This window comes from Gadus morhua, chromosome 22 (assembly GCF_902167405.1).
Source record: "Gadus morhua chromosome 22, gadMor3.0, whole genome shotgun sequence".
Classification (NCBI taxonomy): Eukaryota; Metazoa; Chordata; class Actinopteri; order Gadiformes; family Gadidae; genus Gadus; species Gadus morhua.
In genome coordinates, this window is record NC_044069.1 from 2426304 (window position 1) to 2453187 (window position 26884).

General features: G+C 51.0%; 4 protein-coding genes and 1 long non-coding RNA gene across 9 annotated transcripts in view; 3 read left to right on the plus strand and 2 right to left on the minus strand.

Moving 5' to 3' along the window:
- Window positions 1–6132, plus strand: part of LOC115535441 (bcl-2/adenovirus E1B 19 kDa-interacting protein 2-like protein) — an 8235-nt gene extending 2103 nt beyond the window's left edge. Inside the window, exons 3-10 of one of the 2 annotated variants that reach the window (XM_030346650.1) lie at window positions 1–53; window positions 2237–2389; window positions 2838–3044; window positions 3834–3879; window positions 4185–4316; window positions 4538–4624; window positions 5695–5793; window positions 6019–6132. The exon at window positions 1–53 is cut by the window's left edge and continues 31 nt beyond it. In XM_030346650.1, coding sequence (XP_030202510.1) covers window positions 1–53; window positions 2237–2389; window positions 2838–3044; window positions 3834–3879; window positions 4185–4316; window positions 4538–4624; window positions 5695–5793; window positions 6019–6043 — 802 coding nt within the window. In that variant the 3' untranslated portion in view covers window positions 6044–6132. Of the gene's footprint in view, window positions 54–2236; window positions 2390–2837; window positions 3045–3776; window positions 3880–4184; window positions 4317–4537; window positions 4625–5694; window positions 5794–6018 lie in introns of both variants that reach the window. The other variant, XM_030346647.1, reaches the window with a different exon arrangement.
- LOC115535505 (uncharacterized) lies at window positions 3962–4264 on the minus strand. The gene is made up of 2 exons (XR_003974512.1): window positions 4167–4264; window positions 3962–4086 (listed from the first exon to the last, which is right to left on the minus strand). It is a non-coding gene; the product is annotated as an uncharacterized LOC115535505 (long non-coding RNA).
- A 1242-nt stretch (window positions 6133–7374) lies between the features above and the next one.
- Window positions 7375–14606, minus strand: cdc42se1 (CDC42 small effector 1). Of its 2 annotated transcripts, none has more exons than XR_003974496.1 (5): window positions 13884–14606; window positions 10222–10401; window positions 9947–10048; window positions 9161–9290; window positions 7375–8956 (listed from the first exon to the last, which is right to left on the minus strand). XR_003974496.1 is itself a non-coding variant. In XM_030346750.1 (5 exons), the coding sequence occupies exons 2-4, from the start codon at window positions 10339–10341 to the stop codon at window positions 9222–9224; spliced, it is 291 nt and encodes a 96-aa protein (XP_030202610.1). In that variant the 5' UTR covers window positions 10342–10401; window positions 14091–14372; the 3' UTR covers window positions 7375–8956; window positions 9161–9221. The 2 variants fall into 2 exon arrangements, 1 of the variants encoding a protein (XP_030202610.1); XM_030346750.1 differs by having other exon boundaries at window positions 14091–14372.
- Window positions 14607–14761: 155 nt separating this feature from the next.
- On the plus strand, window positions 14762–19198 carry mllt11 (MLLT11 transcription factor 7 cofactor). Its single transcript, XM_030346748.1, has 3 exons — window positions 14762–14909; window positions 16462–16631; window positions 18356–19198. The coding sequence occupies exons 2-3, from the start codon at window positions 16470–16472 to the stop codon at window positions 18449–18451; spliced, it is 258 nt and encodes an 85-aa protein (XP_030202608.1). The 5' UTR covers window positions 14762–14909; window positions 16462–16469; the 3' UTR covers window positions 18452–19198.
- Window positions 19199–19884: 686 nt separating this feature from the next.
- Window positions 19885–26407, plus strand: gabpb2a (GA binding protein transcription factor subunit beta 2a). 3 transcript variants are annotated; one of them, XM_030346638.1, is made up of 8 exons: window positions 19885–20035; window positions 21640–21747; window positions 22848–23015; window positions 24065–24259; window positions 24618–24735; window positions 24923–25096; window positions 25344–25459; window positions 25853–26407. In XM_030346638.1, the coding sequence occupies exons 2-8, from the start codon at window positions 21640–21642 to the stop codon at window positions 26210–26212; spliced, it is 1239 nt and encodes a 412-aa protein (XP_030202498.1). In that variant the 5' UTR covers window positions 19885–20035; the 3' UTR covers window positions 26213–26407. The 3 variants fall into 3 exon arrangements, with proteins under 3 accessions (XP_030202498.1, XP_030202500.1, XP_030202499.1); XM_030346640.1 differs by having other exon boundaries at window positions 25856–26407; XM_030346639.1 differs by lacking the exon at window positions 19885–20035 and adding an exon at window positions 20049–20661.
- Window positions 26408–26884: the final 477 nt, after the last annotated feature.

Below are 26884 nucleotides of genomic sequence, written 5' to 3' on the forward strand. Positions count from 1 at the left end.
CCGCCCCCAGAGGAGGAGGGTCCTGCTGGCCCCCGCCCTCAGCCTGTCTCTAGGTAACAACTCTACTGTACTCTACTGTACTCTACTCTACTCTACTGTACTCTCCTCTACTGTACTGTACTGTACTCTACTGTACTCTAATGTACTCTACTCTACTATACTGTACTCACCTCTACTGTACTGTACTCTACTGTACTCTAATGTACTCTACTGTACTCTAATGTACTCTACTGTACTCTACTGTACTGTACTCTAATGTACTCTACTCTACTCTACTGTACTGTACCCTACTGTACTGTACTCTAATGTACACTACTATGCTATACTATACTTTACACTGCTGTACTCTAATCCATTCTACTGTACTCTGCTTTAATGTTGTTTATTATCTTAACTCTATTCTACCGTACCTTACTCTAGTGCACTGTACTGTACTCTAGTATACCTAACTAGTGTACTATACTGTACTCTACTATACTATACACTACACTACTGTACTAAACTGTACTGTACTCTGGTATACCTAACTCTAGTGTACTGTACTATACTGTACTCTACCATACTATACACTACACTACTGTGCTAAACTGTACTGTACTCTGGTATACCTAACTCTAGTGTACTGTACTGTACTATACGGTACTCTACTATACTATACACTACTGTACTCTACTGTACTAAACTGTACTGTACTCTGGTTTACCTAACTCTAGTGTACTGTACTGTACTATACTGTACTCTACTATACTATACACTACTGTACTCTACTATACTATACACTACTGTACTCCAGACCTTCTGCAGGGAAACACCGGAGTCTGGACCACACTGTACCCTGTGACCCCTCCCAGGGTGGTGACTCTCTAACCCTGTGACCCCTCCCAGTGGGTGGTGACTCTCTAACCCTGTGACCCCTCCCTGGGGGCGGTGACTCTCTAACCCTGTGACCCCTCCCAGAGGGTGGTGACTCTCTAACCCTGTGACCCCTCCCAGGGTGGTGACTCTCTAACCCTGTGACCCCTCCCAGGGTGGTGACTCTCTAACCCTGTGACTCCCCCCAGGGTGGTGACTCTCTAACCCTGTGACCCCTCCCAGGGTGGTGACTCTCTAACCCTGTGACCCCCCCCAAGGTGGTGACTCTCTAACCCGGGGCCCCCTCCCAGGGTGTTGACTCTCTAACCCTGTGACCCCTCCCAGGGTGGTGACTCTCTAACCCTGTGACCCCTCCCAGGGTGGTGACTCTCTAACCCTGTGACCCCTCCCAGGGTGGTCACTCTCTAACCCTGTGACCCCCCCCAGGGGGCGGTGAGTCCCTAACCCTGTGACCCCTCCCAGAGGGTGGTGACTCTCTAACCCTATGACCCCTCCCAGGGTGGTGACTCTCTAACCCTGTGACCCCCCCCAGGGTGGTGACTCTCTAACCCTGTGACCCCTCCCAGGGTGGTGACTCTCTAACCCCGTGACCCCTCCCAGAGGGTGGTGACTCTCTAACCCTGTGACCCCTCCCAGGGTGGTGACTCTCTAACCCTGTGACCCCTCCCAGGGTGGTGACTCTCTAACCCTGTGACCCCTCCCAGGGTGGTGACTCTCTGACCCTGTGACCCCTCCCAGGGTGGTGACTCTCTAACCCTGTGACCCCTCCCAGGGGGTGGTGACTCTCTAACCCTTGACCCCTCCCAGGGTGGTGACTCTCTAACCCCGGTGACCCCCACCAGGAGGCGGTGACTCTCTAACCCTGTGACCCCTCCCAGGGTGGTGACTCTCTAACCCTGTGACCCCTCCCAGGGTGGTGACTCTCTAACCCTGTGACCCCTCCCAGAGGGTGGTGACTCTCTAACCCTGTGACCCCTCCCAGTGTGGTGACTCTCTAACCCTGTGACCCCTCCCAGGAGGCGGTGACTCCCTAACCCTGTGACCCCTCCCAGGGTGGTGACTCTCTAACCCTGTGACCCCTCCCAGGGTGGTGACTCTCTAACCCTGTGACCCCTCCCAGGAGGCGGTGACTCCCTAACCCTGTGACCCCTCCCAGGGTGGTGACTCTCTAACCCTGTGACCCCCCCCAGGGTGGTGACTCTCTAACCCTGTGACCCCTCCCAGGAGGCGGTGACTCCCTAACCCTGTGACCCCTCCCAGGGTGGTGACTCTCTAACCCTGTGACCCCCCCCCAGGGTGGTGACTCTCTAACCCTGTGACCCCTCCCAGGGCGGTGACTCTCTAACCCTGTGACCCCTCCCAGGGGGTGGTGACTCCCTGGCCTCGGAGGACCTCCCGTTCGGCCTCCTGTCTCCCGACCCGGAGGACGCGGAGCTGGACCGGGTCCTGGACGGCATGGCCACGCCCTCCGACACCGAGTCCATGGCCTTCCCCTCCTACGACGCCGACATGCTGGGTACCGGGGGGGGGGGGAGGGGCGTGGTTTTGGCCAATCAGAAACTGCCACTGCCAATGACACTGTCTGTCTGTCTGCCTCCCTCTGTCTGTTTAACTGTCTGCCTCCCTCTGTCTGTCTGTCTGTCTGTCTGTCTGTCTGTCTGTCTGTCTGTCTGTCTGTATGTCTGTCTGTCTGTCCACTTGTCTCTCTGCCTGCCTGTCTGTCTGTCTGTCTGTCTGTCTACCTGTCTGCCTGTCTGTCTGTCTGTCTGTCTGTCTGTCTGTCTGTCTGTCTGTCTGTCTGTCTTTCTGTCTGTCTGTCTGTCTGTCTGTCTGTCTGTCTGTCTGTCTACCTGTCTGCCTGCCTGTCTGTCTGTCTGCCTGCCTGTCTGTCTGTCTGTCTGTCTGTCTGTCTGACCGCCTGTCTCTCTGACTGTCTGTCTGCCTGCCTGTCTGTCTGTGGACAGATGAGATGCGGCGTCTGGGTGTGGCCTCCAGCCATCGTAGGGCTGGTGGCCCCGCCCCGGGAGCGGAGGCGGGGCTGGGCTGCCTGGAGGACGAGGTGGACGACCAGGGCACCAGGTGGCGCCGCTTCACCCCCGGGGACGAGCCCCAGGAGAGCAGGGTCAACATGAGCCTCATCCAGCCCTTCCTCAAGGTGCTGTCCCATGGAGGTTAGCATGCTACATGCTACAGCTACACACACAGGGGGTAGCATGCTACATGCTACAGCTACACATATAGGGGTTAGAATGCTACATGCTACAGCTACACACACAGGGGGTAGAATGCTACATGCTACAGCTACACACACAGGGGATAGCATGCTATATGCTACAGCTACACACAGGGGTTAGCATGATACATGCTACAGCAACACACATAGTGGTTAGTATCCTACATGCTACTGCTACACACAGGGGTTAGCATGATACATGCTCCAGCTACACACACAGTGGTTAGCATGCTACATGCTACAGCTACACATGCAGGGGGTAGCATGCTACATGCTACAGCTACACAAACAGATGTTAGCATGCTACATGCTACAGCTACAAACAGGGGTTAGCATGATACATGCTGCAGCTACCCACAGGGGATAGCATGCTACTGCTACACACAGGGGTTAGCATGCTACATGCTACAGCTACACACAGGGGATAGAATGCTTCATGCTACAGCTACACATACAGAGGTTAGCATGATACATGCTACAGCTACACACACAGGGGATATAATGCTTCCTGCTACAGCTACACATACAGAGGTTAGCATGCTACATGCTACTGTTACACACACAGTGGTTAGCATGCTACATGCTACAAGTACATACACAGGGGTTAGCATGCTACCCATTTGCCAAACATTCTGAGGTTAATTAGTAGCCAATATTTCCAACATTCCAGGTTACTACGGAGACGGTATGAATGACATCATCGTGTTTTCCTCCTGTTACCTGCCAGAGAACAGTCTGGAAAACTACCAGTCAGTCATGGACCACCTGTTCAGGTACAGGCTGTCTGTCCACCTTCCCACCTGCTTACCTGTCTGTCTGCCTAACTGTCTACCAGTTTCTCTACCTGTCGGACTCCCAGTGTTTGTACCAGTGTGTCGACCTGTCTGTCTCCCTGTCTACCTGTCTGTCTGCCTAACTGTCTGACAGTGTTTCTACCAGTGTCTGTACCAGTGTGTCGACCTGTCTGTCTCCCTGTCTACCTGTCTGTCTGCCTAACTGTCTGACAGTGTTTCTACCAGTGTCTGTACCAGTGTGTCGACCTGTCTGTCTCCCTGTCTACCTGTCTGTCGCCCTGCAGGTACGTGGTGGGTACGTTAGACCTGATGGTTTCTCAGGATTACGCTGTGGTCTACCTTTGTGCTGGAGGCCAGAAGGAGAAGCTGCCAGGGATTGGCTGGCTGAGAGACTGCTACACCACCATCCAACGCAGGTGAGTCACCTGGAACCAGCTCCCATTGAACCAACTCAACTGGAACCAGCTCCCCTGGTCACAAGCTCACCTGGAACCAGCTCACCTTGAACCAGCTTAACTGTTCACCAGCTCCTCAGGTCACCAGCTCACCTGGTCAGGGCTCATCACAGCTTTAAGAAGCTGTGATGTGCTGGTTCTGAACATAACGTGAGATGACCATATCATCACTCTCTCTGCAGACTGAGGAAGAACCTTAAGGCTCTTTACGTTCTTCATCCCACCTGGTACATCAAGGCCCTCATCACCTTCATCAAGCCCTTCATCAGGTGTGCACCTCCTCATCACCATAGTGACCTCTTCGTGTCTAACATCTACCAGGGTGACCTCATCATGTGGAGATCATGGGATTTAAGATGAAATCAAAACGTGCCTCCTCCCCTTCCTCCCATTCCACTCATCTCCCTCCTCTCACTTCCTGTCCTCCTCTCATCTCTCCTCTCTCTCGCTCTCTCTGTCTCACACCTCCTCTCCTCTCCTCTCCTCACTCACCTCCTCTCCTCTCCTCTCCTCTCCTCTCCTCACTAACTCCCTCTCCTCTCTTTCCCTCTCACCTCCTATAATTTCTCCTCTCTCTCTCTCTCTCTCTCTTTCTCTCTCTCTCTCTCTCTCTTTCTCTCTCTCTCTCTCTCTCTCTCTCTCTCTCTCTCTCTCTCTCTCTCTCTCTCTCTCTCTCTCTCTCTCTCTCTCTCTCTCTCTCTCTCTCTCTCTCTCTTTCTTTCTCTCTCTCTCTCTCTCTCTCCCCCCCTCCCTCTCTCTGTCTGTCTCTTCTCTCTATGTCTGTCTCTCTCTCTCTCCCTCTGACTGTCTCGCCTCTCTCTCTCTCCCCCCCTCCCTCCCTCTCTCTGTCTGTCTCTCCTCTCTCTCTCTCTCTCTCTCTCTCTCTCTCTCTCTCTCTCTCTCTCTCTCTCTCTCTCTCTCTCTCTCTCTCTCTCTCTCTCTCCCCCCTCCCTCCCTCTCTCTGTCTGTCTCTCCTCTCTATGTCTGTCTCTCTCTCTCCCTCTGTCTGTCTCTCCTCTCTCTCCTCTCTCTCTCTCTCTCTCTCTCTCTCTCTCTCTCTCTCTCTCTCTCTCTCTCTCTCTCTCTCTCTCTCTCTCCTCTCTCTCTCTCTCTCTCTCTCTCCCCCCCTCCCTCCCTCTCTCTGTCTGTCTCTCCTCTCTATGTCTGTCTCTCTCTCTCCCTCTGTCTGTCTCTCCTCTCTCTCTCTCTCTCTCTCTCTCTCCTCTCTCTCTCTCTCTCTCTCTCTCTCTCTCTCTCTCTCTCTCTCTCTCTCTCTCTCTCTCTCTCTCTCTCTCTCTCTCTCTCTCTCTCTCTCTCTCTCTCTCTCTCTCCTCCTCAGTTCTAAGTTCACCAGGAAGCTTCAGTTTGTGAGCAGCCTGAGTGAACTCTCCCTCCTGGTTCCTACTGAGCATGTGCAGATCCCCGACTGTGTCAAACAGTGAGTTCACTCACTACATAGAATTCATACTATAGAGCACTGACTAAAGTATTATACTCGCACACATTACACAATACTATTGTCGTATCACTGAATAATTACTGTACTTACTAGTGTGTGCATGTGTGTTCGTGTGTATGTGTCTGTGTGTGTCTGTTTGTGTGCGTGTGTGTGTGTGTCTGTTTGTATGCGTCTGTGCGTGTGCGTGCGTGTGTGTGTGTTTAGGTGGGATCAGAGCGGTCCAGGATGACGTCACCCCCCGGTGCCCAAGACGTTCTCTGATCACATGACCCATGCTTGATGTTGTCATCAGCAATAAAGGCGTTGACCTCAAACCTCCTAGTGTGAAGTGATTTGATGACTCAATCAAGAGACACACAGGATGTGGTCATGACAGGGAATACTCAATATCCCTCTGAGAGAGATACGGATAACAGAGCAGCCATGTGTGTGTGTGTGAGTGTGTGTGTGAGTGTGTGTGTGTGTGTGTGTGTGTGTGTGTGTGTGTGTGTGTGTGTGCATGTGTTTTTTAAAGTGACTCCCTGGACAGGAAATGGGGGCTGACAGCGACAGGAAGTGATGAAATAGGGCCCTGAATAAACAGGAAGCAGAGTTCTTTGTGGTGCGGCTGGATGCATGAACACACACAGTTCAGGTGTGTGTGTGTGCGTGTGTTAGTTTAGCACATGGCGTTGTGTGTTTGTGTGTACTTGTAAACTTTGCCAGCCTACCACTGGAGCTCAGAAGTTTCTGGAACTCAGAAGTGTTTGTCTGGCTGCGTGTGACTCACACAAACACACAAACTAACACACACCTCTCATGTAAACCAGGACACCAGTCGGCCCCAACAGCTAGCTGCTAGGCTAACGGCTAGCCTGGCTCAGTTGAAACAAACAAACAGACCAGAGTCCAGTGAATAACTGCCAGGGTCAAAGGTATCATCCAGAGCAGGAGTCACACTACGCACGACACGCTGAAAGAGAACACACCGTACCAGCAACCATCACACCCTACCAGCACACCGTACCAGAACAACCTTCACACCGTACCAGCACACCGTACCAGAACAACCATCACACCGTACAAGAACAACCATCACACCGTACCAGAACAACCATCACACCGTACCAGCAACACCAGCACACCGTACCAGAACAACCATCACACCGTACAAGAACAACCATCACACCGTACCAGAACAACCATCACACCGTACCAGCAACACCAGCACACCGTACCAGAACAACCATCACACCGTACCAAAACAACCATCACACCATACCAGAACAACCATCACAACGTACCAGAACAACCATCACAACGTACCAGAACAACCTTCACACCGTACCAGAACAACCATCACAACGTACCAGAACAACCTTCACACCGTACCAGAACAACCATCACACCATACCAGAACAACCATCACAACGTACCAGAACAACCATCACAACGTACCAGAACAACCTTCACACCGTACCAGAACCATCACACCGTACCAGCACAACCATCACACCGTACCAGAACAACCTTCACACCGTACCAGCAGAGCGACAGCAGAAACAGACCAGAGAGACTTTGTAATCAGAACACATTTAATAATCCTTTTGGGAAAATACTTTTTATTTCAGGATTCTGTCCCCCCGTAGCACTGTGGTTGAATGTGTTCTACTGGGCAGCTCCCAGTAGAACCAGCAGAAGGAATGTGAGGATTATTAAGAACCAAATTGAACAAACAGTAAAACAAAAGATGGCTGCTAGTCTGACCAGTCCCAAGAAGAGCTGGGGGTCGTTTCAGACCCCAACAAAACCATCCTGCTCCTCCTCCACAGAGAGACAGAGTCCCTGTCTCTCTCCCTGTCTCACCCTGCCCCCCGCTGTCTGTCTGTCTGTCTCCCCCTCTTTCTCTCAACCTCTCGCTCTCAAGCTCCCTGTCTGTCTCTCTCTCTGGGGGAGAGAGGAGGGAGGGAGAAATTAGGGGGAGAGGACTAGTAGGTGTTTCTTTACCCTTTCTCCACCTAACTTCACTTTACTCCAACGACCTGACTGCACCTTACTCCACCTAACTGCACCTTACTCCACCTGACTGCTCCTCACTCCACCTTACTCCACCTAACTGCACCTGACTGCTCTTCACTCCAGCTTACAGCACCTTACTCCACCTGACTGCACCTGACTGCACCTTACTCCACCTAACTGCACCTTACTCCACCTGACTGCACCTTACTCCACCTTACTGCACCTTGCTCGACCTAACTGAATCTTGCTCCACCTAACAGAACCTTACTCCACCAAACTGCACCGTACTGAACCTTACTCCACTCGTTAGGTTAATGACTAACCAGTGACTCCTCCTCCCAGACAGAGGAGTCACTGGGTTAAAGGAGCAGGTCCCCGTTGTTTAGAAACCACCACGACACAACAGCTAACACCACAGCTAACACAACAGCTAACACATCAGCTAACACATCAGCTAACACATCAGCTAACACCACAGCTAACACCACAGCTAACACCACAGCTAACACATCAGCTAACACAACAGCTAACACAACAGCTAACACAACAGCTAACACAACAGCAGTGAAATGATCTCATGAAGACAGCCTTTATCAACACCTCCCCTCCTCCCAAAGAGTCTTTCATTACTAGTCCAGTAGTCCGTCTTTCCTCCAGTAGTCCTTCTGTCCTCCAGGCACTGTGGGGGTCTGTCCAGGGGGGGGGGGACACGCAGTGAGAGGAAGGTGAAGAAGAAGAGGGTCCGGGATGGAGGGCCAGGGTACTGGGTCCATGAGAGACCGGGAGAGACCAGGAGGGTCCAGGAGAAACCAGGAGGGACCAGGAGGGACCGGGAGAGACCGGGAGGGACCGGGAGGGACCGGGAGAGACCAGGAGAGACCAGGAGGGACCGGGAGAGACCAGGAGGGACCAGGAGAGACCAGGAGAGACCGGGAGGGACCAGGAGGGACCAGGAGGGACCAGGAGAGACCAGGAGAGACCAGGAGGGACAAGGAGAGACCGGGAGGGACCAGGAGAGACCGGGAGGGACCAGGAGAGACCGGGAGGGACCAGGAGAGACCAGGAGGGACCAGGACGGGACCGGGAGAGACCAGATGTTTGGAACAGGATTGCATCCAGCAGGACCAGATGTGTCAATGCAGAACTGTTGAATACACACAGAGTACAGTAGAGTGTGTAGTGTAGTGTGTGAAGTGTAGTGTCCAGAGTATAGCGTAGTGTATAGTGTGGTGTGTAGCGTAGTGTAGTGTGTATTGTGTGGCGTGTAGAGTGTAGTGTGTAGTGTGAAGTGTAATTTGTGAGTAGTGTTTAGTGTGTATAGTCTGGTGTGTGTAGTGTTTGTTCTTACCAGCAATATGAGACGTGTAGATATAGATATAGATATAGCTGTGTATCTATATCTATATCTACTATAAGAGACTGTTTCTGCCGTTCGTGGGGGGTCCTTTCGACCGCATCTGTTCCTGCATCGACCCTGACTACACACGCACACACACACACACACACACACACACGCACACGCACACGCACACGCACACGCACAGGTTAGTTAAGGTGTGTTTCCAAGGCAGATCACACATGTTCTAGTGTAGTATTGACGTGCTCGAGACTTGGTCTCCTGGCAGGAGGAAACCTAATAATATTCCTCTGTATGATACTTCCTGTCAGCCACTTCCTCCTGGGGACATGAACGGAGTCTGAAAACATTCCCTCCCCCACCCCCCTCCCTACCAAGGGAGGGCGGCGGGGGAGGTCTTTACACTGAGCTCCTCATTGAGACCGCCCCCTCCTCATAGAGACCCCCCCCTCCTCTTAGAGACCCCCCCCCCCGCCTCATAGAGCCCCCCCCCTCCTCTTAGAGACCCCCCCCCCCCTCCTCATAGAGACCCCCCCCCCTCCTCTTAGAGACCCCCCCCCTCCTCATAGAGACCCCCCCCCTCATAGAGACCCCCCCTCCTCTTAGAGACCCCCCCCCCCTCCTCATAGAGACCCCCCCCTCCTCATAGAGACCCCCCCCCTCCTCATAGAGACCCCCCCCTCCTCATAGAGACCCCCCCCCCCCCTCCTCATAGAGACTCAGGGAGCTCCTCCTCCCTGGAGGAGCAGCAGGCGGGTCAGAGGTCGGAGGTCGTACCGGTCCATCGGCCATCTCTCCAGAGCCGATGTGGGTGAGGTGCATGAAGTTGGTGGGCTCCCCGATCATACTGAGGTCTATCTTCGGCCTCCTCCTCCTCTTCTTCACACACAAACAAACACACACACACACACAGGTTATTGTTATGGCACACACACACACACACACACACACACACACACACACACACACACACACACACACGTCTTCATGTACTCAGACGTCTGCGCGGCGCGTACGTGAGCGCGTCGTGGATCCGTTTGCGTAAACATCACCTGTGGTTGCGTGGCCACCACGCAGCATCCCATCTTGTGCCAAAACTCGCTCATCCCGAGACTCCGCGACACCCGGAGCGCCACGCTGGGGTTGGTTTCCGTGGCGACGCTGTGGGGCATTCAGCTGCTGGAGTCAGGTCATGGGATGTGGTTACCACGGCAACAGGGAAACAGGGATTCCTGCGGAGCATGAAGCCCTGGTTTTAGGTTCACATTATCCTATTCATATATTTCGATGTATATATAACCGTCTTTATGTTTTCAAATGGCAATATCATTGTTATATTTATATAAATATATAGTGTAGGGTAGAAGATGACCTAGACTCTGGAGTAGAGTAGGACGTTGTCTAGAGTAGAACATGGTCTATAGAACAGAAGAACATGGTCTAGACTAGAACATGGTCTAGAGAACTGTAGAACATGGTCTAGAGTAGAACATGTTCCGGTCTATAGTAGAACATGCTCTAGACTTTAGAGTAGAGTAGAACAAGCTCTAGACTCTAGAGTAGAGTAGAACATGGTCTAGAGTAGATTAGGAGCAGTGTGTGTTGAGGTACGGAGCTAGCTGATAATGGAGGAATGTGAGGAGCAACAAGCAGATTCTTGCTCTGCGAACATAACCACAGTCATGCTAATGCTATTCAAACTGTAGACCAATAGAGAAATGCTGTCCACTGCTAGCATTAACACTGAGACGTGCTAATGCTATTCAAACTGTAGACCAATAGAGTAATGCTAATCACTGCTAGCATTAACACTGAGCCATGCTAATGCTATTCAAACTGTAGACCAATAGAGAAATGCTATCCACTGCTAGCATTAACACTGAGACGTGCTAATGCTATTCAAACTGTAGACCAATAGAGTAATGCTAATCACTGCTAGCATTAACACTGAGCCATGCTAATGCTATTCAAACTGTAGACCAATAGAGAAATGCTGTCCACTGCTAGCATTAACACTGAGACGTGCTATTGCTATTCAAACTGTAGACCAATAGAGAAATGCTGTCCACTGCTAGCATTAACACTGAGACGTGCTAATGCTATTCAAACTGTAGACCAATAGAGAAATGCTGTCCACTGCTACCATTAACACTGAGACGTGCTAATGCTATTCAAACTGTAGACCAATAGAGTAATGCTAATCACTGCTAGCATTAACACTGAGCCATGCTAATGCTATTCAAACTGTAGGCCAATAGAGAAATGCTGTACACTGCTAGCATTAACACTGAGACGTGCTATTGCTATTCAAACTGTAGACCAATAGAGTAATGCTAATCACTGCTAGCATTAACACTGAGCCATGCTAATGCTATTCAAACTGTAGACCAATAGAGTAATGCTAATCACTGCTGGCATTAACACTGAGACATGTTGCTAATGTTATTCAAACTGTGAAATCTGCTTCATTTTTTTAAGATTTTCAATTACACACACACACACACACACACACACACACACACACACACACACACACACACACACACACACACACACACACACACACACACACACACACACACACACACACACACACACACACACACACACACCTAATGACCTCTCTCTATACTGTCCAACCCCTACCTGCTCCTTAATGACCTGTCTCTGTACTGTCTAACCCCTTCCTGCTCCTTAATGTCTCTGTACTGTCTAACCCCTTCCTGCTCCTTAATGACCCGTCTCTGTACTGTCTAACCCCTACCTGCTCCTTAATGACCTGTCTCTGTACTGTCTAACCCCTACCTGCTCCTTAATGACCTGTCTCTGTACTGTCTAACCCCTACCTGCTCCTTAATGACCTGACTCTGTACTGTCTAACACCTACCTGCTCCTTAATGACCTGTCTCTGTACTGTCTAACCCCTACCTGCTCCTTAATGACCTGTTACTGTACTGTCTAACCCCTAGCTGCTCCTTAATGACCTGTATCTGTACTGTCTAACCCCTACCTGCTCCTTAATGACCTATCTGTGTACTGTCTAACCCCTACCTGCTCCTTAATGACCTGTCTCTGTACTGTCTAACCCTTAGCTGCTCCTTAATGACCTGTCTCTGTACTGTCTAACCCCTACCTGCTGCTTAATGACCTGTCTCTGTACTGTCTAACCCCTACCTGCTCCTTAATGACCTGTCTCTGTACTGTCTAACCCCTACCTGCTCCTTAATGACCTGTCTCTGTACTGTCTAACCCCTACCTGCTCCTTAATGACCTGTCTGTGTACCGTCTAACCCCTACCTGCTCCTTAATGACCTGTCTCTGTACTGTCTAACCACTACCTGCTCCTTAAGGACCTGTCTCTTTACTGTCTAACCTCTACCTGCTCCTTAATGACCCGTCTCTACTGTCTAACCCCTACCTGCTCCTTAATGACCCGTCTCTGTACTGTCTAACCCCTACCTGCTCCTTAATGACCTGTCTCTGTACTGTCTAACCCCTACCTGCTCCTTAATGACCTGTCTGTGTACCGTCTAACCCCTACCTGCTCCTTAATGACCTGTCTCTGTACTGTCTAACCCCTAGCTGCTCCTTAATGACCTGTCTCTGTACTGTCTAACTCTAACCCCTACCTGCTGCTTAATGACCTGTCTCTGTACTGTCTAACCCCTACCTGCTCCTTAATGACCTGTCTCTGTACTGTCTAACCCCTACCTGCTCCTTAATGACCTGTCTCTGTACTGTCTAACCCCTACCTGCTCCTTAATGACCTGTCTCTGTACTGTCTAACCCCTACCTGCTCCTTAATGACCCGTCTCTGTACTGTCTAACCCCTACCTGCTCCTTAATGACCTGTCTCTGTACTTTCTAACCCCTACCTGCTCCTTAATGACCTGTCTCTGTACTGTCTAACCCCTACCTGCTCCTTAATGACCTGTCTGTGTACCGTCTACCCCAACCTGCTCCTTAATGACCCGTTTCTCTACTGTCTAACCCCTACCTGCTCCTTAATGACCTGTCTCTGTACTGTCTAACCCCTACCTGCTCCTTAATGACCTGTCTCTGTACTGTCTAACCCCTACCTGCTCCTTAATGACCTGTCTGTGTACCGTCTACCCCTCCCCCTGGACTAGTTAATATTTAGAGTTGGTTACTCGTTATTCTAATAAGCAGAGGGTTGTACTTGATTAACTCAGTTTATCAGTCTGTGATGAAGACCGTGTGTCTCCATGGTTACAGATGTCTTGGCAGCCTTTTACAAGAACATGATTGGACAAGAAGGATGCCCTCCTTGACTCCAAACCACACTGACCAAATAAGGACTTCTCCCCAACATATCTCCAGACAGGACAGAGACACAGAATGCTGAGGAGTGAGGCGGCCATGACTGTAGTCCGGCAGACTGCATCAGTGGAACTACATCAGAGTCAGCCCCCATTAGAGTTTAATAAATGCACTTAACAGTCGCCCACATCGCTCTCTATTACAGTAGGTCTACACTAAAGTACAGTAGACCCCGGTTCACAGGGGACCCCCGCCCCCATGGTGTACAGTGGACCCCACGGTGTATAGTAGACCCCAGTGTACAGTGGACCCCCCGAGTTTACAGTAGACCCCCAGTTTACAGTAGACCCACAGTTTACAGTAGAGCCCCGTTGTGTACAGTAGACCCCCCAGGTAACAGTAGACCCCCGGTGTGTGTAGTGTGACCCCTGACCTCAGGGTTCATCTCTGACCGCAGGGACCCCGAACGGCTCAGCAGTCGGTGGGTTCACCGTGGAGACCTGAGCGAGTCGCCTACTAGTGACCATAGTTTGGATTCGCCGTCGTTTAGTTGGAGATGTCGTCTGGTTTTTATATCATAACGATTTCAAATAACCTATAAATGCCCCGTTCAAAGAAGAACCAGAAGCGTTCCGCTCACCGGACCAGGAACAGTTGAACCCGGTGACGTCTCCTCTTCCTCGTTCTCCACAGAGCAGAAACGCGTTCCGCTCCTTCTCGCAGGCTCTGCTCACACTCCGAGAGGGTCCAAATGGTCCGGGTCTGGAGTATAGATCCTGCCGTTCGGTCGCGGGTACTTGTCTCGAATCTCGGGTCTCGGATCTCGGGTCCGAGGTGTGGCTCCCGGCAGGTCTGGTCAGGAAGCAGCTCGTCACACCGAGGGGCTTTCTGCTCTGGAGCTGCGGGCCGATCCGCGGTCTAGCGGCGCCGCCTGGCGGCCGGACCGGGACCGAGAGCGGGACCGAGAGCGGGACCGATAGCGGGACCGGAACCGGGAGCGGGAGCGGAACCCCTGGACCAGGAGCGGGACCAGGACCTGGACCAGGTCTACTGTAGGGTCAGCGCCACTAGCGGGGCCGCTGAGATCCACACACACATATGTGGATGAATAGCAGACGTGTAGAGTTCAGGCTCAACACTGATTTACTTAGGCCTACCTTATCTTATCTTATCTTATCTTATCGGTCCGTCCGCTGTCATGTTTTAAATCGTCTGATGTATTGATGATGTATTCAATTAATTGACGGTATCAGTGCGTTCCACTATGAGGCAGTCACGCCCCTCCACCAATAAGATAACCCTGTTCTCTGCTGCTCTGCTTGGAAGTGGTGCGCATGCGCGCGCACCGTGACAAGGTGCGGCGGAGCCCAGATCCTCAGAATCCACCCGGTCCCCGACAGGCTCCCATCCCTTCCTCAGAACACCAGGACCCCGACACACTCACACCCAGCAGAACCAGGTGAGGTGCTTCTTATACCGCAAACCCACACAGGCACAAACACAGACACTGACACACGCAGACAATCACCGACACACACACGCACAGACAAACACAGACAGACACGCACGCAGACACAGACACACGCACACAGACACAGAGAGACAGACAGACACAGGCACGCACACACGCCTGCTCAGCTGCGTCACATCTTTAAATCTAGGAGAAAAACGGTTAGGGGGACCTCCGAGCTACGGGCCTCCGGGTACCGGGGTGGGGGTGTTGGTCCCCGGGGTGGGGGTGTTGGTCCCCGGGGTGGGGGTGTTGGTCTCCGGGTAGGCCTACAGGGGCCTGCCCGGTCTGGGGTGTTGGTCCATCAGGGGCGTGTGGACAAGCGTCGTGTTGCGGTGTTTTTCTTTATTACCGTTGGGAATTTACCAACGACCCTCCCGCCCCTGGACCAACGGGCTACCCATGTTCACTGTTGGGCTACCCAACAGTGAACATGGATAGTAGGTTTTCGGTTTTAAACGGGATGGGGGGTCGGAAGGCTCCCCGTTGGGGGCGGTGGTTGGTGTACGGGCGGACAAAGAGGCGCGCCCCCCCGGCTCCAGGAGCAGATTAAATTAGCCTCGCTGCTCTTTTCTGCTCATGTTCGTTAATAGAGAGTGACGTCATGACTATGCAGGTGGTCGCACGTGGAGAACCGTCAAAACGCTTTATTTGGAGATATTCTTATTTCCATGTCAGCACCATCGTTTCGAGTTGTATTAATAATTTTGGAAACATAAAGTAAATATGCACATGATAATGCGACGTGAGACAGAGCCAGACCTGGTTATTGAGGACTACCTAGATAATGAGAACGAACGACAGACCTCATAATACACGGGTCGTGAGGCCGACTAGGGACAGCCGGGGGTGGGGGTGGAGGGTCAGAGCAGCTCGGTCCACTCCGGTCCTAAAAATAAGTCAAAAACAAGGTTTAAAATAACCGCCTGTTTACCCCACGCTCGAGAACGTCCTGATTCACTCGTTCAAATCAACCCAAAACCATTCCCATATCCCTTAGGTTAACTCTACCAAATACATTAGATTAACTCGACCAATTCCCGTTTAGATTAGTTCTACCAAATCCCTTAGGTTAACTCTACCAAATCCTTAGGTTAACTCTACCAAATCCCTCAGGTTAACTCTACCAAGTCCCTTATACTTTATACAGTATATCCCTTATATTAACTCTACTAAAACCCTTACATTATCTACCAAATCTCTTAGATTAACTGTTCTAAATCCCTTTAGACTAACTCTACCAGATCCCTTAGATGAACTCTACCAAATCCCCTTAAGACTAACTACCAGATCCCTTAGATGAACTCTACCAGATCCCTTAGATGAACTCTACCAGATCCCTTAGATGAAGTCTACCAGATCCCTTAGATGAACTCTACCCGATCCCTTAGATGAACTCTACCTAATCCCTTAGATTAACCCTACCAGATCCTTCAGACTGACTCTAGCTCCGACTCTATTGGACCCTGCTGAACCTGTCATGATTCTCGTTGGTTTCCAGGTACAGACATGCTGGAAAAATCCAACAGCCAATATGACTCCTTCCTGTTCTGGAAGCAGCCAATCCTGGCCCCGGATCTATCGGAGCTGGAGGTTGCGATGGAAGGGAAGGCCGGCCACGCCCCCCCAGGACGGGCCCGGACCGCCCTAAAGAGATCCCAGGAGGAGGAGGTACCTTAACCTGTTCCCTTAACTACATGAACCACTGACTGAAACTAGCTTTGCAGGTTACGTTAACTGCAGTATCTAGTCCCTTAAGCCCCTCCCTGCCGCTCAGCAGTCCGACCCTGCAGTGGTCCTGATTCCCTGCATGAGGTCATGTGTGGGCACAGGGATCTGTATTCAGGGACATCTGGACCGAGCATTGGCCTGCTCAAGAAGTAGTAACATCAGAACCTAGCCTCATGTTTAAATAGAACCTAGACTCGTCTGGACCGAACCTAGCCTTGTGTGAACCGAACCTAGCCTCATGTTTAAATAGAACCTAGCCTCGTGTGAACAGAACCTAGCCTCGAGTGAACCGAACCTAGCCTCATGTTTAAACAGAACCTAGCCTCGTCTGAACAGAACCTAGCCTCGTGTGAACAGAACCTAGCCTAATGTTTAAATAGAACCTAGCCTCGTGTGAACAGAACCTAGCCTCATGTTTAAACAGAACCTAGCCTCGTGTGAATAGAACCTAGCCTCGTCTGAACCGAACCTAGCCTCGTGTGAACCGAACCTAGCCTCGTGTGAACAGAACCTAGCCTCATGTTTAAACAGAACCTAGCCTCGTCTGAACAGAACCTAGCCTCGTGTGAACAGAACCTAGCCTAATGTTTAAATAGAACCTAGCCTCGTGTGAACAGAACCTAGCATCGTCTGAACCGAACCTAGCCTCGTGTGAACCGAACCTAGCCTCATGTTTAAACAGAACCTATCCTCGTGTGAGGATAGGTATAAAGGCTACAGTATAAAGGCTAGTGGGTCCTGCACTGTTAACCCAACCATTTACCGCGAGCTGTGTGTGAAAGGGGCTCTAAACTACTTTAACCAGTTACCATACTACATTAACTTTTAGCCTATTTACCTAACTATTGACATAAAGTAGTTACTTAAACTACTGTTGCTCATTGCCTATACCAAATACTTTAAAACAGCTATGCTTAATGCCTTTTTAGATCAACTCTATCAAACTAGTTAACTCTTCGTCTCTCGAATGGAAGCTTATACACCTTAAACCTAATCACACCTTAAACCTAATCACACTTTAAACCTCAACACCTAAAACCTAATCAAACCTTTACTGCAGCACCTTAAACCTAGTCACACCTAAATATATCAGCTCATACCTTGGTACGGTGATGATCACATGCAGGGCAGTGTCATGGGAGATGGAACTGACTGAATCAACACTGAATATAAGGATGCTGTTTATCCTGCATTTATTCAATCTATAACCAGGCAAGGTCATTCAGAACGGATTTCTTTACAAGAACTAATGAAACTTCCTGTCTGCTCCTTACCCTCCTCCCGTCGGCCCCTCCTCCTCCTGTCTGTCTGCTCCTCCTGTCTGCCTGCTCCTCCTCCTTACCCTCCTGTCTGTCTGCTCCTTACCCTCCTCCTCCTGTCTGCTTCTTACCCTCCTCCTGTCGGTCTCATCCTCCTGTCTGCCTCCTCCTCCTTTCTGTCTGCTCCTCCTGTCTGTCTGCTCCTCCTGTCTGTCTGCTCCTCCTGTCTGTCTGCTCCTCCTGTCTGTCTGCTCCTCCTGTCTGTCTGCTCCTCCTGTCCGTCTCCTCCTCCTGTCCGTCTGCTCCTCCTGTCTGTCTGCTCCTCCTGTCCGTCTCCTCCTCCTGTCCGTCTCCTCCTCCTGTCTGTCTCCACCTCCTTCTGTCTGTCTGCTCCTCCTCCTCCAGGTGGCGTGTGCGGAGTACTCCTCCTTCAACTACTGGAGGGCGCCCATCGCCGACATCGACTCCCTGATGGCCGACCTCGACCTGCTGCTGCTGTAGCTGCTCTCCTCCTCCTCTCCTGCTCCTCCTCCTCTCCTGCTCCTCTCTGTCCTCCTCCTCTTCCTCCCTCTCTGAACGCTACAGATCTGCTCTTTATTTCCCTCCTCGAGTTAAATGTTGAGCTTTGATACCAGCTGGGGAGACGGAGGAAGACATTTTAGGACAGCGTCCATTTCATGCCTAGGGTAGACATCGCGACAGGGAGGTTGCCATGGGAACTGACTTGTCATTATAACAAAACCGGGGGTCCCTGTTTAAAACCAGTGAGCTCGCCTCCAAATCAAAGACTATTGGTCCAGAGCCGACTCGCTTACTGTCATTTAAGGGAGCGTTACAGTCAACCTTTTTACCAAAACATATTTTGTAATGAAAGGAGACTGTACACCATAATTTAGTTAACTTGCAGCTGTTGGCCGTCCTATTGATCCTTTTGTTGCCCTGAAAACCTGCTGTTTTAATTTATTGCATTCTATTTGTCACTAGCCATCTCCATGGTGATCTGAGTGCAATGCCTGATGGGAAACGTAGTCACATGACAGACTGTTGAAAAGTGAATGTAATGTTGAGATGAAGTACAAAAGGTAGTCCTGAGTTAACTTTGAACTCCGGTACTGGGGCTGATGTTTAAAGAGGCGTGGCTGTAGAAGGTCTGTGTGCTAAACACGCACACTGACACAAGTTTGGAAGGGCGAATGACTGGTTGGCATTTTGCACATCTCAATAACAATAAAGCTTGTAAGCAACCGACCGCTGTGTGTTTTACTCTCTGAAGCCGACACCAGACGGTGTCAACCCCACCCTCACTGTTTATAAACACAGGCAGGCCCGAGGATGCACTCATCATCACAGCAGGGGTTTCCATGGAGAGCGCTGGGCTTCACCTCAGCGGTATCATGGCAGCACCCAAAACCTCCCAGAAACCCAACATTTAGACCTCAAAATAAAAACCACAAGGAGAATAACATTCTGGGATTGGTTTTAATATTTATCTTTCAAGTCACGTTGTGTATGACTGTAATGACCAGACTTCCACAATAATACAATATTGTCCATGTTATCAGCTGCTGACTACCTTGATATTTATACTAATGGTGAAAAGTTTAATAATCAGCGTACTGCAGTATGATTAGGAGGTACTACAGTACTCCTAGAAGGTACTGCAGTATTACTACAAGGTACCGCAATATTACAGAGGGCATTTAAGTGAGTACTGCAGTATTTCTAGGAGGTACTGCAATACTACTAGCCGGTACTGAAGTGAGTACTGCAGTATTATAAGGTACTGCAGTAATACTAGGAGGTACTGCAGGACTATACTACAGTTATATATACTATACGGCAGTACTATACTATACTGCTGTACTGCTATAAGGTAATACTAAGAAGTACTGCATTACTTCTAGGAGGTACTGCAGTACTACTACGAGGTAACACAATAGTGCCCGCCCACGGGGAGGTTAAAGCCGATTGGTTTGTACCTCCGGTGTCGCTGCCATCTTTTCCCAAACAAACCCTCACATGATCATCATCACCGTTTAACCCGTCGATTCAGCAGTCAGCGGCGGACCACCACGACCCGAGAAGGTAAGCAGAACCACCGTTTACATAGAGGTCCGCCCGACAGCTAAGCTAGGCTAACGGGCTCACTGCTAGGCTAGTAAACATGCTAGCCGTAGCTTAGCACGTCCCGTGAGCCCGCATGCCGCCCTGTTCCCGCTCATCAGCGCCTCGCAGAGGACCGTAGTGCGGACCGTACGAGCAGTGAGGACCACAGTATGGACCATTGAAGGAGCCGAGGGCTGCTTTACGTTTCTCGGCGACTGCGCATTTAGTTCGGAGGCTCCAGGCTAGGCTAAGCTAACTGGCGGTTTGTTTTTGCCCGTTAGCTTAGCGCGCTAACGGCTAGCCTTAGCGCCAGTGGAGCTGCGGTTCGGTTCTGCTCAGTCCCCCGGGCTGCTCCTCCTCCCCTCGGGGACTGTGGGCTGAGCGTCCCGGGCCGCGGTACCCCAGTCCGGGACACTGTCAACCGGGACCCGACCCGCGGATCCTGACCGAGGAGGAACGCGTCCTGCTCTACCGACGCGTCCGTCAGGTCGCACATCACCGGATGTGGAAGTAGATTTTTTTTGTCTAAAATAGGAAATTTCTCCCCTGACTTCCCCCGGAAAACCAACAAGCTATTATCAAAGAGTTTCCTGTCGGTGTAAACGGTAAATGTTTGAGTGGTTAATGTAGTTTGATTAGGCTAAGGACGGCGGACATCTGAGTGGTACCCACCGCGCCTCATGTGTCCGCGGGGTGGCCCTAACCACCCTGCGACACACGGAGCGAGAACCCACCAGCCGGTCAACGTTAATCATATCTAATATATACTATTTAATGGCAGGCAACCGGGATTTTTTAGAGTGAAGGCGGGCTTAAAATCTTGTGATGTACATTTTTATGCTTGTTTTAGTTCGTTTGGATTAAGTAGTCACCTTAGTGGAGGTATTTATTGCAGTTTTTATTCCAATTATACAGTCGTTTTGGAGATTGTTTTCTTCGACGTCCGTGGATAGACTGAACCCGGCCTTTGCCTTCAGTGGGCCAATCCTGCTCCCTGTAGCTCGTAACCCCGCCCTTTTCCTCCCATTTAATCCAATCGTGATCCCTGTAGCTCGTAACCCCAACCCTCTCCAAGTTTTTAAACCAATCCTTCTCCCTGTAGCTTGTAACCCCGCCCCTCCCCTTGTGTTTAAACCAATTCCGCTCCCTGTAGCTCGTTACCTCGCCCCTTCTGTCAGGTTTAAACCATCCCTCTTCAGGTATTTCGTTACTCTGCCTTGACCCCGCCCCCTCAGGATTGAAGGAGTCCTGTGTATCTCTCCAGCTGTGCAAAGGATCTAGTGTGTTGGAAAGATAACTTGTATTCAGACAAACTAGATGGTAAAAGAAAGTCCTTCTCTGTACATTTATTGAAATTAAATTCCTGGCAATAACCTGGGCATTGTTATGAGCATCTTTACTGTACCGACCGATATTAAGTCGCTTTGGATAAAAGTGTCTGCTGGATGTAGAATATACAAGTGTGTGTGTGTGTGTGTGTGTGTGTGTGTGTGTGTGTGTGTGTGTGTGTGTGTGTGTGTGTGTGTGTGTGTGTGTGTGTGTGTGTGTGTGTGTGTGTGTGTGTGTGTGTGTGTGTGTGTTAGATGTCGCTGGTTGACCTGGGTAAAAGGTTACTGGAAGCAGCTCGTAAAGGTCAAGATGAAGAAGTCAAGATCCTGATGGCCAACGGGGCCCCCTTCACTACAGACTGGGTACTGATACACACTATGTACTACACACTATCCTACACACTGGGTACTGATACACACTGTATACTACACACTGCGCACTGATACACACTATGTACTACACACTATCCTACACACTGGGTACTGATACACACTGTATACTACACACTATATACTACACACTATCCTACACACTGGGTACTGATACACACTATACTACACACTGTATCCGACACACTAGGTACTAATGCACACTATGTACTACACACTGTATACTACACACTGTGTACTGATGATGATAGTGATAATGATGATAGTGATAATGTTGGTGGTGATAATGTTGGTGGTGATAATGATGATAGTGATAATGATGATAGTGATAATGATGATAGTGATAATGTTGGTGGTGATAATGATGATAATGATAATGGTGATAGTGATAATGTTGGTGGTGATAATGATGATAGTGATAATGATGATAGTGATAATGTTGGTGGTGATAATGATGATAATGATAATGGTGATAGTGATAATGTTGGTGGTGATAATGATGATAGTGATAATGGTGATAGTGATAATGTTGGTGGTGATAATGATGATAGTGATAATGGTGATAGTGATAATGTTGGTGGTGATAATGATGATAATGATAATGATGATAGTGATAATGATGATAATGATAATGATGATAGTGATAATGATGATAGTGATAATGTTGGTGGTGATAATGATGATAGTGATAATGATGATAGTGATAATGTTGGTGGTGATAATGATGATAATGATAATGATGATAGTGATAATGATGATAATGATAATGATGATAGTGATAATGATGATAGTGATAATGTTGGTGGTGATAATGATGATAGTGATAATGATGATAGTGATAATGTTGGTGGTGATAATGTTGGTGGTGATAATGATGATAATGATAATGATGATAGTGATAATGATGATAGTGATAATGATGATAGTGATAATGATGATAGTGATAATGATGATAGTGATAATGATGATAGTGATAATGTTGGTGGTGATAATGATGATAGTGATAATGGTGATAGTGATAATGTTGGTGGTGATAATGATAATGATGATAATGGTGGCACTGTGTGTTGCAGCTGGGGACGTCTCCACTGCACCTCGCCGCCCAACACGGCCACTACTCCACGGCGGAGGTCCTGCTGCGCGCGGGCGTCAGCCGGGACGCCCGCACCAAGGTGGACAGGACCCCGCTGCACATGGCCGCCTCCAAGGGCCACACGGTGATCGTGGAGCTGCTGGTCAGGGTGAGGTCACGACCCGTCATCAGGCACACCTGGACACAGGTTAAGGACTGTAGCTGTGATAGAGGACAGACTGTGATAGAGGACAGACTGTAGCTGTGATAGAGGACAGACTGTAGCTGTGATAGAGGACAGACTGTAGCTGTGATAGAGGACAGACTGTAGCTGTGATAGAGGACAGACTGTAGCTGTGATAGAGGACAGACTGTAGCTGTGATAGAGGACAGACTGTAGCTGTGATAGAGGACGGACTGTAGCTGTGATAGAGGACAGACTGTGATAGAGGACAGACTGTAGCTGTGATAGAGGACAGACTGTAGCCTCGATAGAGGACAGACTAGCTGTGATAGAGGACAGACTGTAGCTGTGATAGAGGACAGACTGTAGCCTCGATAGAGGACAGACTGTAGCTGTGATAGAGGACAGACTGTAGCTGTGATAGAGGACGGACTGTAGCTGTGATAGAGGACAGACTGTAGCTGTGATAGAGGACGGACTGTAGCTGTGATAGAGGACAGACTGTGATAGAGGACAGACTGTAGCTGTGATAGAGGACAGACTGTAGCCTCGATAGAGGACAGACTGTAGCTGTGATAGAGGACAGACTGTAGCTGTGATAGAGGACAGACTGTAGCCTCGATAGAGGACAGACTGTAGCTGTGATAGAGGACAGACTGTAGCTGTGATAGAGGACAGACTGTAGCTGTGATAGAGGACGGACTGTAGCTGTGATAGAGGACAGACTGTAGCTGTGATAGAGGACAGACTGTAGCTGTGATAGAGGACAGACTGTAGCTGTGATAGAGGACAGACTGTAGCTGTGATAGAGGACAGACTGTAGCTGTGATAGAGGACAGACTGTAGCTGTGATAGAGGACAGACTGTAGCTGTGATAGAGGACAGACTGTAGCTGTGATAGAGGACAGACTGTAGCTGTGATAGAGGACAGACTGTGATAAAGGACAGACTGTGATAGAGGACAGACTGTAGCTGTGATAGAGGACAGACGGACTGTGATGGAGGGCCGACTGACGGAGGTGTGTTTGCTGCAGAGCGGGGCGGAGATCAACGCGAAGGACATGCTGAAGATGACTGCGCTGCACTGGGCGGCGCAGCACGCCCACCAGGGCGTGGTCCAGACGCTGCTGAAGCACGGCGCCGACGTCCACGCCCTCAGCAAGTTCGACAAGACGCCGTTCGACATCGCCGTGGACATCCAGCACACGGACCTGATGCTGCTGCTGCAGGTACAGACAGACAGATAGACAGATAGACAGGCAGACAGGCAGACAGACAGACAGGCAGACAGACAGGCCGACAGACAGACAGGCCGACAGGCAGTATATCTCCGTCAGACCAGTGAGGCTGTTCATAGACCCACGTGTCCAACCCCTCCAGAGCGTATTCATATAACTCACCTGCTGTACCACGCATCCCCCCGCCCCCCCCCTCCCCCCCCCCACTCACCTCTGTATTCCCTGCCCACCATGTGAAGGTCTCCCTCTCAGTGCCCCACTGAAGGGATGCCGGTATCTCCCCAAGATCAACCTCTAAGTGCTGCTGTCCTAACGAGGAGTTATTCCCCCCCCCCCCCCCCCCCTCCAGGAGGGCATGCAGAGCCAGCTGAACTCGTCCTCCCAGCCTCAGTTCATCATCCAGGGGCTGTCGGGGCTCCAGGGGGGCGTGGTCAACCTGGCCGACCTGCTCAACAAGGCCGGCGCAGGTACAGCTCGCTGCCTCGCTCTCTCTCGCCCGTCCTCTCTCTCTCTCTGTCCCTATCACTCACTCTCGTGTGTGTGTGTGTGTGTGTGTGTGTGTGTGTGTGTGTGTGTGTGTGTGTGTGTGTGTGTGTGTGTGTGTGTGTGTGTGTGTGTGTGTGTGTGTGTGTGTGTGTGTGTGTGTGTGTTCAGGGGAGACGGAGGAGTCCATTGCCGCCAGCTCTCTGGACTCCAACATCCACCACGCGGTGCTGAACGAGGCGGGGCAGCGGGTCATCACCATAGTAACGGACCAGCATGGCAACCTGCAGACCACCGGCGGGATGGGCCAGCCCTTCTTCGTCACCATGCAGCACGGCCAGCAGAGTGAGACTCCTTATTGGTCACCGTCATGGATCGGTCACCTAGTGATGTATTGATCACGTAGGAGTGATGGATTGATCACTTGTTGGTTTATATATATTGATCAAATTTTGATGGTGATATATTGATCACAAGTTGATGGTGTGTATATATATTGATCATGTATCGGTTTTCATGTGGATCACATATTGATGGTTTATATATTGACTATACGTTGATTGGTGGATTGTGATTGGCTGTGTGTGTTCAGTGCTGGCGATGCCATCCACTACGATGACAGAGGAGGTGGTGGAGGAGGAGCCTCAGCCCCCGCCCAGCAGGAAGAGGAAGTTTGAGGCGAACAATCACAATGACTCAGGCGACACCGTGAGTAGAGCTCCTCCTCCCCTCCTCTCCTCCTCCTCCTCACCCCCTCTCTCCTCTCCTCTCCTCCTCCTCCTCCTCCTCCTCCTCCTCCTCCTCCTCCTCCTCCTCCTCCTCCTCTCCTCTATCCTTCTCCCCTCCTCTCCTCCTCCTCTCTCCCCTCCTCTACTCACCCCCCCTCTATCCTTCTCTCACTCCTCTCCTCTCTCCTCTATCTTCTCCTCCTCTCACTCCTCTCCCCTCTCCTCTCTCCTCTATCTTCCCCTCCTCTCCTCCTCACCCCCCCTCTATCCTTCTCTCACTCCTCTCCTCTCTCCTCTCTCCTCTATCTCCCCCCCTCTCCTCCTCCTCTCACTCCTCTCCCCCTCACCCCCCCCTCTCTGCTCGTGCTCCCAGCAGGAGCTGCTCCAGAGGCAGCTGCAGGAGGCGAACCGGAAGGCGCAGGAGTACCGGACGCAGCTCCACCGCAAGGAGCAGGAGGCGGAGGAGTACCGCGTGAAGCTGGAGGCCATGAGCCAGAGCAACGGCACCTCCTGCCTGCAGAGCCCGGAGGAGGAGGAGGAGGGGGAGGAAGAGGAGGGGGAGGGGGAGGAGGTGGAGGAGGTGGTGGGCGGGGAGGAGGTGGAGGAGGAGCAGGAGGTGGTAGAGGGGGAGGTGGAGGAGGAGGGGGAGATGGTGGTGCTGCAGGAGGGCAGCATCATGATGGAGGAGGAGGAGGGAGTGACACTAGTGGAGACCACCCAGGCCTCCTCCTAACGGGAGGAGCGTTGAGGGGGAGGTGGGGGAGGAGCTGAGAGGGGGAGGAGGAGGGGGACTCTGGGAGCACGTGTTGTCCTCCATTCCCTCCCCCGCTGTCCCTCTGCCCTCCTGCAGGGGTCTCTCTCTCTCTCTCTCTCTCTCTCTCTCTCTCTCTCTCTCTCTCTCTCTCTCTCTCTCTCTCTCTCTCTCTCTCTCTCTCTCTCTCTCTCTCTCTCTCTCTCTCTCTCTCTCTCTCTCTCTCTCTCTCTCTCTCTCTCTCTCTCTCTCTCTCTCTCTCTCTCTCTCTCTCTCTCTCTCTCTCTCTCTCTCTCTCTCTCTCTCCGGGGTCTCTCTCTCTCTCTCTCTCTCTCCGGGGTCTCTCTCTCTCTCTCTCTCTCTCTCCGGGGTCTCTCTCTCTCTCTCTCCGGGGTCTCTCTCTCTCTCTCTCTCCGGGGTCTCTCTCTCTCTCTCTCTCCGGGGTCTCTCTCTCTCTCTCTCTCTCCGGGGTCTCTCTCTCTCTCTCTCTCTCCGGGGTCTCTCTCTCTCTCTGGGGGTCTCTCTCTCTCCGGAGTCTATCCCTCTCTCTATGGGGTCTCTCTATCTCCAGGATTTCTCTCTCTAGGTCTCCATCTCTCCAGTCTGTCTCTCCAGGACCTCTCTCTCTCTCTCTCTCTGGGGTCTCTCTCTCTC

What these genes read in the sequence shown, in the direction of transcription:
- gabpb2a (XM_030346638.1), top strand. Translation starts at nt 21,640, where the DNA reads ATGTCGCTGGTTGACCTGGGTAAAAGGTTACTGGAAGCAGCTCGTAAA. An exon ending in TCGTGGAGCTGCTGGTCAGG is followed by an intron (nt 23,016 to 24,064) that starts GTGAGGTCACGA and finishes TGTTTGCTGCAG; the next exon opens with AGCGGGGCGGAGATCAACGC. An exon ending in ACAATGACTCAGGCGACACC is followed by an intron (nt 25,460 to 25,852) that starts GTGAGTAGAGCT and finishes TCGTGCTCCCAG; the next exon opens with CAGGAGCTGCTCCAGAGGCA.
- cdc42se1 (XM_030346750.1), bottom strand. Translation starts at nt 10,341, where the DNA reads ATGCCCCACAGCGTCGCCACGGAAACCAACCCCAGCGTGGCGCTCCGG. An exon ending in TGGTGGCCACGCAACCACAG is followed by an intron (nt 10,049 to 10,221) that starts GTGATGTTTACG and finishes TTGTGTGTGAAG; the next exon opens with AAGAGGAGGAGGAGGCCGAA. An exon ending in GAGAGATGGCCGATGGACCG is followed by an intron (nt 9,291 to 9,946) that starts GTACGACCTCCG and finishes GTGCGTGTGTAG; the next exon opens with TCAGGGTCGATGCAGGAACA.
- mllt11 (XM_030346748.1), top strand. Translation starts at nt 16,470, where the DNA reads ATGCTGGAAAAATCCAACAGCCAATATGACTCCTTCCTGTTCTGGAAG. An exon ending in AGAGATCCCAGGAGGAGGAG is followed by an intron (nt 16,632 to 18,355) that starts GTACCTTAACCT and finishes CTCCTCCTCCAG; the next exon opens with GTGGCGTGTGCGGAGTACTC.